The following is an 11,351-nucleotide window of genomic DNA, read 5'->3' on the forward strand; positions in this document are numbered from 1 at the left end:
TATAAGAGTTGAATGTAGAAAAAATGTCTTCATCTTGAATTTTCTCACGCTCTCGTGTATGTGATTGGTCTGCAACTGCAACTGCAATTTCACAGAATCGTGAAACACGCTGTAGAAAGTTGAAACGTCTCCCCGTGGAAGACAACTGGCAATTCCCGTAGTCCAAAAGCGCTGTAAAACCCGTAGACTCGTAGAAACTCTCGCATGTAGGAAACATCAGCAGCATACATCTTTACAATAGTTGATTGTCGTCTTGCTGAAGGCGTAGGGGAACGATGTTTATGGTGTTCAGTATGTCAGTCATATCATCGGTCAATTAAAGAAAAAATTAACCCCAGACATACTTCTGTCAAATAATGACCCCAAAAATTCTAAGAAACACTAACTGAACATTGCCCCATTAATCACCACTAATATGACCACTGAACTAATTTCTAACCACAACTCGCGAAGGAACTTCATAAGATCGCTAAATCACAAATCACTATCACAACCCCGTAAAGAAAATATCAAATTCTCCAATTTAATTCTCCAATATAAAAAAAAGGCTCGTCGACCCCCCCATACAAATCAGCACACACCAACTCCACGGACTTCAGTCATCACATTTCAAACTCACAAATTCTCACAAGTATATATATAAAAAAGAAAAATAGCCCGAAAAAAAAGCGTAACAAACCAAGCCCCAAATTATCACCAAAAATGTTCTCTCAAGCGCTGATATTTCAGATACCCACAAAATCAGTGAAAACCCTTTACTGACTAACAGCAAAAATCCTTTAACTGTTTATACATAATAATTAATCTCCATGAAACATAATGCCAAACACCCATTTGATCTAATTCACATACTCTGACAAATTATATCTCCTGTCTAAAATAGAAATGCTATGTAAGCTCATCCCCAATTACGACAAATCTCGTAAGAAAAGATAAATAAAGAAATTAAAAAAAAAATAGTAACAACAATAGTAAGTGAACTTTCCCATCACAGAGCACACATAGTATATATAATATACATAATCCAACTTTATCCCTCATAAATGCATATGTATCGTTACGGAATTTGCTATTGCAATAATTTCATCGATTGGAAACGACCGGAAACCACCCCCTTACACAGATACATCTCCGAAGAATGCCATAGTCAACAGAACATAGTGCAAATCTCCAAGTAATCAACTCTGAAGGAAAAGAGTCAGCAACCGGACTCATCACGGCACTATCAGCAAAAATCCACCTGTGAACACGTCAGGTGCTCGAACTGCAGTATAGATTTGTCTAGTCAGACTTACAACTTCAGAAACCCATGATCCCCCAAAAAATTCTATACTAACACCATATAAGCACATTTCACAAAATTATCTCCAGGATATTACCAAAGGTGCCCAAAAAAATTGTCCTTAAAACATAACTCCCCCATGACATTACCCCAATTATATAAAACCACATTCGGGATAAACCACAGAAAACCACAATTCAACAATTATATAACGCCAAAAATAACCACTGGTGAATATAAAAATACATCATCTCCATAAAACCACAATGTAGTAATGTCACCCGCCCCCAATAACCACAACACCAAAAGGAACCACAATACCCCCTCCTCGGCTCGTAAAACCAGAGAAATTCAGCTCCAAAAATCATAACCACAAAAAAAAGTCGCCACCAAAAATTAATGCCACCCACATATATATTGCCATATTAATAATAATACCACTCCGGTGATAAAAATATACCATCCATTTCACCAATAACCACACATCACCATATTCCCTTCTATTTCACCAATAACCCCATGTGGAATAAAAACAAGTCTCCAAAAAAATATTATTACACCTCCAAGCAGGGTAATCAAAATATGACTCTGTCCCCGAAAAATGCACTCAGAGCATCTAGCTGATATACCCGAAAAAATTGCCGCATATTTCCTCTCACAAAGGTTTCCATTTGCACCAAAAATGGCTGCAAAAATAATTGAACTAAACACAGCTCTTACCACCATAGGTATAAACTGTGGACTATCTCCAACAAAATAAACTATCACATGGCCAAAATATTACATCTCCAATTCTCCAGTAAAATAACCTTGAAAAGTCTCTCTAAGGAGCACAATGTTACAGTCAAAACTATGAACTCTCTGCTTAGCATAACTGCCGAGAAGGGCAAAAACTTGGCAAGTAAAAAAAAAATTGCCCAGGAAATTCTAACAAATCATTAGTGTGCCATAACTCATTACAACAGAACTCCAAATCCAAAGTGTCTAAGCAAAGACTTCCCCATATTCACTACGGCACAGGTCACCAGAATCTTAATGAAGTTTCCTATCTCTGGCAAAGTTGCTACAAACACAGTTGTGCAAGAGGCCAACCATTTCCGGAACACAAATATCCAGAGAAAAAAAATGTATTGCCATCATGTAACATTCAAAAAATGCAAAAATTCTCCCCTAAATCTCTCTGCAGCATTAAATGGCTGAAATTATAAACACATTCCCGAACGATGACTCCAAGTCACGAACTGAGATATTAACAAAAAAATCTACACAAACTGTTCGGAGAGAAAAATAAATTCAAATTCGCCCGTGATAAAAAAACTTATGTCAGCGATGGCTAACATCCAAAAAGGGAAAAGAAAAAAAATCAGTGGTACTGTTAACTATTTCCATGACATCTGTAACATCTGTGACTCATGTAGACTTCAAGCAATTATCTGCTGAACACATATAAAAAAAGGAAAACTAAATTTGTGATTAGTACCTCCCATATTCACAAACAGCACCATCCTTAATATTCATTACAAGCACCCATGTTAGTATCAGAAAATAACACCAATATCAGAACTTGCCAGTATCACTAGTATCCACCAAAATTCACCAGATTTCACCAAAATTGTTATCACCACCCATAATTCATTGTCACATTCACCAAAAACCATTACCACCGTGAACTCCCATAGAATCCTCATAAATATCTCCCCTTAAACAATTCTCCATAAATATCTCCATAAAATATCTCCAGTATCACCAGTATGGGCATTTATGTTGCCATTCCCCCATAACACCAATATTACCACCATTACCACTCCCCGGTATCATCACTATTTAGCAGCAGCAGGCACCCATTTATCACCAATGACATCACCATTTGACATTACCAGATACAACCCCATTAGCATCACCATTTTAAAATAGTCTCCATATCCCAAACACATCCCCATCATAGAATAATCTCTGTATCCCCAGTTATAATTATGCCCTCTACCATTGCATAAAGGCATTCTCCAAAGTGCAAGGAAAACTTGCACCACATTCATATGCATTTCATTTCATTTTCTCTTTACTCAAAAGAAAGAACAAAAATCTTTCCAACAGAAATCCTACGGGCATATCATATCATCCCTCGGGGCTATCAGCTGATGTGGCATTGAACTATGTCGTCAAGGACTCAACAGTGTGGCAATGAACTTTCTTTTCAAGACCAAACTGACCCCCATAATCCTGGCACAAAGAAAAAAAAGGAAGTTCACCCTCTCATTGGCACAACCCCATGGAAGGATCCCACTAGCCTCTCTTTCGCTGGCTATTCAAAAAAATACGCTGAGTGCATATGCATGAGCGACCGCTGTCTCCGAGGGCCAAAAAAATGCAATCCAAGCATCCCCAAGAACTGAACTGCATGTATGAAAAACCTTCACACGCACACACATGTGTCAAAACCAAGACGAATGAGTCTCCTTTAACATGTGCCAAGAAAAAACACATCACGTCCTGCTCATATGGAAAAAAATATAGTAATCTTAACTGATTCTTTAATTCCAAAAATGATTCATACACAAAGTAAAAAAAAATAACGCAACACTCACGTCTTCAATGAGAGAACACAGGATCGCCGATCCGTGTGAAAACACGCTAACACGCTAACACACACATAATTGCGTGTGTAAGAACGATACTCATATTACAATGATATTCAAAACATATCATAGCCCTCTTTTATGTAACATTATATATATACTATATATATATATAATATATATATATATAGATATATATATATATATATATATATATATATATATATATATATATATATATATATATATATATGTGTGTGTGTGTGTGTGTGTGTGTGTGTGTGTTGTTGGACGACAAATGTGAAATAATGTAAACCTTCGGGATTTTCCTTGAAGACATTTTGGAATCCTTCAGTCTGACTCCTGGAAGGACGAGAGAAATGTCATTCGTGCACGCGCCGAAATCCAAACTCTCCAGGAACAATCTCCGAGAAGCTTCAAACCGTTGTAAGGACAACGCCTTATCGCAATTTTCCTCGAGAGCGTTCAGCGGGCTTTCCACCAATGTATATATCTTGTAAGATCATATTTTATGTACTTTTATATTCTATGTTACATGTCTCGCAAGAAACACAAATCGGCTCTCGCCGACCCACTTTTACTCTCTCGCGGGTCGGATACCGCATTTCCGCCCGCATGCTGTATATTTGAATTTCCCTTACCTGTAATAAAGTATTTACGGGCTGCTCTGTGAGCAAGAGCCCGTGCTGACACAAGGTCAGCTAAATCAAAAACAAGTAATAAAGTCAGTACACTTCTACCTGCCTCTTTGTCCACATCTCGCAACTGGTGACCTCCCGGTTTGGACGGTGACCCAAGCGGTTTTGGCACAGCCATTAAGGGACTAACTACCGCCGCTCACCTTCAGAGATCTTTAGCGGACTCACACGGCGCCTCAGTTTAGATCTCTGAAAGCTCCTACCGTGGAAAAAACCAACGCCTCTAACAGACTAAATACGGCATACCTTCCCAAGGTGTGCTCAGGTGTTCCTCAAACGGTTTGGCCCGCCATTTACGACTCTGTCGACCGTTTTGTGAGAAAGGACAATGGACGCAGACAGTTCCGAGCGAGAGACCCAGGCCTCCCCTGCCTAAACGACAGTCTTGCACACAGCTGCAGCTCAAATTGTCAAATTACCCCCCTTCACAACAACGAACCCAACAGCCTGGTTCATCTGAGCTGAAGGGCAATTCCGGGTCGCGGGACTCACGGACAAGGTACTGCAGGCTGACCTCGTCACGGCAGCCCTCCTGGCAGCAGTATTCGACCGAATAACTCACTGGCTGACCGGTCGAGCACAGACCGAACCTGTCACGTTCGATGAATTAAAAACAAGACTCGTGACAGCCTACTCCACGCCCATCGCTGAGAAAGCTGATGCGAGGCGCCGACCCACAGGATGCCTGGGACACGGTGATGGGCCTCGTCCACCTGCCCGAAGTAGGTCCCGATGGGAAGAAGAAAGAAATTTGCCTGAGCTGCGAAATTTTCCTGCGGCAACGCAAGCCAGACGTCCGAGGACAGCTAACGGACGCATACACCCTCCACGACGACGAACTATTGGAGAAAGCTAAAAAGCTGTCGCTGTCGACCAAGGCTGCAAGGCTCGCCGCTCCCCGATCCTCCGTGTGCCTAGCAGCAGAGAAGGGACAAGAAGAAGAAGATGACTACCCAACGCAAGAGATCGGCACCGTGACCCAGAGGAAGTCCTCCCACACGCAGCGGGGCGAAAACTCCTGGTGCCACTACCATCGGAGGTTCGGAAGACAGGAGATGCAAAAGCCCCTGCACCTTCCAGCAGCCAAAAAACGGCGACAGCAGACAAAACCAAAGACGCCCTTGGCAGCGGCCTTGTCGGAACCACACGCTGTAGGGTTTTATGTCTGCGACGCGATCTCCGGCCGGAGGATGCTGGTGGATACAGGGGTCGATGCACTCGAAGTTCCCGCCGTCAGGAAAAGACCGCAGCCGCGGGCCTGACAAACTAACCGCCCTCGTCGCCGCAAACAGGACCCCCATCCATTCCTACGGCACGAAGTCCCTCAAGATATCCATCTTGGGGCGCAATTACGTCTGGAATTTCACCATCGCAGACGTCAGGATTCCACTACTGGGGGGGGGATTTCCTGGCGCATAACGGCCTCCTGGTTGGCGTGGGTCGCAAATGCCTCCTCGACACAGGGACATGCCGTTCCCTACCGCTTGCAGCGGGCCCAGGCGCCACCACAATTTGTACCATCGCCCCCCACAAGAACGCAACCTCCTGCAGGAATTCCCCGAAGTTTTCAAACCGGAACTTCGTCAGGTGGCGGGGACGCCACTCAAGCACGGAATATTCCACCACATCACCACCACGGGGCCCCCGACACACGCAAAGTTCCGACGGGGCCGCCTTCAGGATGCAAAAAGGGCGTTCTCGAAAATGGAACGAATGGGTATCTGCCAGAAAGTGTCAAGCCCTTGGGCTTCCCCCCTACACATGGTACGGAAGCCTGACGGCACCTGGAGGCCCTGTGGAGACTACAGGAGACTCAACCTCGCTACGATCCCCGACCACTACCCCTTGCCAAACATGCAGGATTTGACCGGGGCCCTCCATGGAGCGAAAATCTTCACGAAAAGGGACCTTTTAAAATCTTATTTTCAGGTTCCCGTACACCCCGAGGACGTCCCCAAGACCGCCATCATCACGCCCTTTGGCTCCTACGTCTTCCATTACTCCACCTTCGGCCTGAGAAACGCAGGGGCCACCTTCCAGTGCCTGATGGACAGCATCCTGGGGGACCTGCCTTTCTGCGCCTGCTACGTCGACGATATTTTAATTTTTTCCAGGTCCCCGGAGGAGCACCTGCACCATGTCCAAGTGGTTCTGAAACGCCTGTAGGAAAACGGGCTGGTCGTCCGATTCGACAAGTGCAACTTTGGCACCGAGAGGGTGGACTTCCTCGGACACGAGATCTCCGCAGCAGGCGTGTGCCCCATGGCCTCGAAGGTGGGCGCGGTGCAGAAGTTTCCGACCCCAACTACGGTCAAGTCCCTGCAAGAATTCATTGGGATGGTAAACTACTACCGCCAGTTCATCCCCGACGCCGCCCGCACCATGTCCCCTCTAACACAGGTCCTGAAGGGGAAACCAAAAAACCTGATGTGGGAAGCAGAACAAACGCAGACCTTCCACGACACGAAGATGGCCCTCGCCAGAGCCGCAACCTTGTGCCACCAGGACCCTACTGCGCCCTTACGCCTCACCACTGACGCCAGCAACTTCGCCTGCGGGGCTGTCCTCGAGCAGATGGTCCAGGGCGGGTCCCAGCCACTCGCCTTCTACAGTGAAAAACTGTCATCCGCCGAAACGAGATACAGCACATTCGACCGCGAGCTCCTGGCGGTGTACCAAGCAGTGCGTCACTTCCGCTACCTCCTCAAGGGCGCCCCCTTCACTATCAGGACAGACCACCGCCCATTGGTGCACGCCTTCACCAAGGTGGGCAACGCCTGGTCAGCAAGACAACAGAGGCACCTGGCAGCCATCGCAGAGTTCGGCTGCACCATCCATTACGTTCCCGGCGAGAAGAACCCCGTGGCGGACGCCCTCTCGAGGATAGAGATCAACGCCGTGCACCTCGGGATCAATTACGAAGACTTCGCCCGAGAACAGGCCGCCGACCTGGAGACTGCCGCATATCGCACAGCTATCACCGCCCTCAAGTGGGAGGATGTTCCCTTCGGACCCATGGGGACGACGCTCCTCTGCGACATCAGCACGGGTCGCCCGCGCCCGCTGATTCCAGCCTCATGAAGGAGAGCCGTATTCGACGTCATACATGGACTCTCGCACCCCTCTGGCCGGACGATGATGTGCCTCCTGACGGAGAAGTTCGTCTGGCACGGAATTCTGAAGGACTCCCTCGAGTGGGCCAGGACCTGTGTTCCTTGCCAAACAAGTAAAGTAAGTCAGCACACAGAATCAGGTGTGGGGGAATTCCCGCAGCCGAAGCGAAGATTCGGCCACATTCACGTAGACGTCGTGGGTCCCCTGCCCCCGTCGGAAGGCACCAGATACCTCCTGACGATAATTGATCGCTCCACCAGATGGCCTGAGGCGATGCCGATGTCGGAGGCAACCACCAAAGCGTGCGCCGAAGCCCTTCTCGCCAGCTGGATCAGTCGATTTGGAGTGCCAGATGAGATCACGACGGACCGCGGACCCGTTTTCCTGTCGGAGTTTTGGACCGCCCTGGCCCGCCTGATGGGGACATCGTTACACGCCACCAACGCTACAACTCGGTGGCCAACGGCATGGTTGAGAGGGTCCACCGATCGCTTCCCTAATGGCGAGGATTGGAAGAGCCAACTACCGTGGGTCCTCCTCGGCCTCAGAACCGCCCCTCGGGCGAACGGTGAAGCATCACCTGCGGAGAAGGCATATGGGGAACCATTGACAGTCCCAGGCGAGTTCTTCCCAACCAATGCTGACGACGCCGACATCTCCATCACCAGACTTTGGGAATCCGCCGGAAAATTCACGCCCTGCATCAAGACCTTCTCTGACAGAACCAAACACTTCCTCCCGAAGGCCCTGTCGTCCTGCAAACACGTCTTCATCAGGGACGACGCCCGCCGCCTGCCACTAACGAAACCCTACCGAGGCCCCTTCTGCATCCTCCGACGCACCGACAAGGCGTACTTCATATCCATAAATGGTCGTGAGGACTGGGTCACGATCGACCGACTGAAACCAGCTTTCCTTATGGACGAAGAGTACGCCGACGCGGATTCCATAGAGTGCCTCATTCTTCCTCGGAAAGAAGCCGCTCCATTGATCGCCAAACCACCCAGTCGTAGCCGTGGCCGCCCTCGGAAGACGGTCGAACCCCCCGAGGGTCACTTCAGGGGAGGCATCCCATCCCCTAAAATCCCTGAGGACTTCGAGGCCGAGGATCTACCACAGCAGCTGGTCGCGTACACCTGAGGCCGCCTCCGCCGGCCCGCTCGCTTCCGCGAGTAACGATCAGAAGTACTAAGAAATCATCCAACAATTACGCCCTAATTATTGTCTTAGGGGGGGAGTATTTGTAAGGACAACGCCTTATCGCAATTTTCTCTGTATATAATTAAATAAACGCGTTGTTCTTACTTCCCTCCTCGAGAGCGTTCAGCGGGCTTTCCGCCAATGTATATATCTTGTAAGATCATATTTTATGTACTTTTATATTCTATGTTATATGTCTCGCAAGAAACACAAATCGGCTCTCGCCGACCCACTTTTACTCTCTTGCGGGTCGGATACCACATTTCCGCCCGCATGCTGTATATTTGAATTTCCCTTACCTGTAATAAAGTCAGTACACTTCTACCTGCCTCTTTGTCCACACCTCACACAGTCTTGAAGCCTCCACAGAGAGCAAGTGTCATATTTGAAAAGCTGGATAAGAGACAGCGTAGAGTATGGTGAAGGGACTTTAAAAACTGCATTAAGACACAAGAAATGGAAATTCAGAAGAGGACAAGAAAACAGGATGAAGGCCCTCCTCAGGATGGAGGCCAAAAGCTGCCTACGCACGCCCTCCCTAAGGACAAGAGCGAGGACCAAAAGCCCCCAAGGCTCTCCAGTCTCTTAAAGGGCTCTCCTTGAAGGGAAGGGAAGGGTCCGACCCAGAGGCTGCTTTCTCGGAGGAAGGCAGGTATCCTGCCAGGCTGGGGAAGCGGACCTGGAGAGGGCCCAAGAACTTCAAGGATGAGATGCCCAAAAAGCCTCAATGCATGCCAGCCTCACGAGGGCAGCCATGAAGGGAAGGGTCCGACCCAGAGGCTGCTTCCTCGGAGGAAGGCAGGTATCCTGCCAGCCTGGGGAAGTGGGCCTGGAGAGGGCCCAAGAACTTCAAGGATGAGGCGCCCAAAAACCCTTAACGCTCGCCAGTCTCTAGAGGGCAGCCATTAAGGGATATATATATATATATATATATATATATATATATATATATATATATATATATATATATATATATATATGTATATATACATATATATATATATATATATATATATATATATATATATATATATATATATATATATATATATATAATATATATATATCATGACTGGTTGTGCCGTAAGGACAACGTCCTTTTGCTACTTTTATTCCACTATAACGACATGCTAAATTTCTGTAGTCATTTATGTATATATAGCAAAGTTAAATACTGTATCCTTGTGCTAGAATATTATGTTGAAGGAAGCCCACTAAAATTTGGAAACAATTGAAAGTTTTTATTTAATCTTTCGGAGAGTACATTCTCTCCCTCTTTCAGAAAGAAAAATAAAACTTTTATTTCTCTTTCTGAAAGAGGTAGAGAATGTAATCTCCGAAAGCTTAAATAAAAACATTCATTTTTTTCCAGTTTATGTATATTTGTCTGTTAAAAAAACAACTTGGCTGGCTCAGACCCAGTTTCCTCTTGCTGCGGGTCGAATACTACATGTCCGTCTGCAGCCTCCTTTATAATCCACGTTACCTGTAATAAACTCTACGGGCTGCTCTATGAGCAAGACCCCATGCTGGCATAAAGCCAGCTTAATCTCCAACAACAACGTAATAAACACCAGTACCCAGTTATCTGTCTACCTCTTTTGTCCTCACAGTGCATCGACATATTTTTTTTCCCCTTGTGTGTAACGACGATAGTCTGTAGGTAACAAATTCAAACCGTCGCGCACTCCGAGAGCAGCCTCTTTCACCACTGGACCTTCAGATACAGTATGTAACGACCCGTCGGTCGGAACTAGCTGTCTCGACACGTATATAATGCCATTTTTAATAGTAGGGGTATACCTGTTGATAATGATACACCTGCCACGTATTTATATCAGATGAGTCTTTCATTTTCAGCTATTTGGGACGTTCACTCCCAGATAAGTAAACGTAAGCCACACTCCCAACTGGATTTTTTCTTTCATTTTTAAGTGACTAAATATACCATTAGCTGCTGTGCCACATAACATTCCTGGAGGTTCATGTAAATATTTTTAGATAGACTAGTCAATATAAGAGGAAAAACTGGTTTAAAAACGGAAATTTGGAGAAATCTGGGGTTTGTGTTAAAATCTTCCTACAACTGTATTTTACTATTTTATGTCCCTCTCAGTGTTTCTGTTAGTACCAAAAATAACATGAATAAAATTGTATATGTTTTTGTGGAATATGTTACTTATTTTGATGCTATGGATGCGAGAAAGGTCATATTTATTTTTCCCTCACCTCTCCGCGCATACTTACTATTTTATGTCCTTCTCACGATGGATGTTGCCGCCACGACAATTAAAATTAGTGTTTCTGTTAGTACCAAAAATAACATGAATAAAATTGTATATGTTTTTGTGGAATATGTTACTTATTTTGATGCTATGGATGCGAGAAAAGTCATATTTATTTTTCCCTCACCTCTCCGCGCATACTTAGATTAACCTAATCTGAAATTAAACTTACTGC

The 11,351-nt window shown here is 45.6% G+C and overlaps 1 protein-coding gene across 1 annotated transcript; it reads left to right on the plus strand.

The window, feature by feature from the left end:
• The first annotated feature begins 7,712 nt into the window (after positions 1–7,712).
• LOC135222385 (uncharacterized) lies at positions 7,713–8,831 on the plus strand. Its single transcript, XM_064260472.1, has one exon. It carries the CDS (start codon positions 7,713–7,715, stop codon positions 8,829–8,831), a length of 1,119 nt encoding a protein of 372 aa, XP_064116542.1.
• Positions 8,832–11,351: the final 2,520 nt, after the last annotated feature.

The sequence above is a fragment of the Macrobrachium nipponense genome, chromosome 3, assembly GCF_015104395.2.
Source record: "Macrobrachium nipponense isolate FS-2020 chromosome 3, ASM1510439v2, whole genome shotgun sequence".
Classification (NCBI taxonomy): domain Eukaryota; kingdom Metazoa; phylum Arthropoda; class Malacostraca; order Decapoda; family Palaemonidae; genus Macrobrachium; species Macrobrachium nipponense.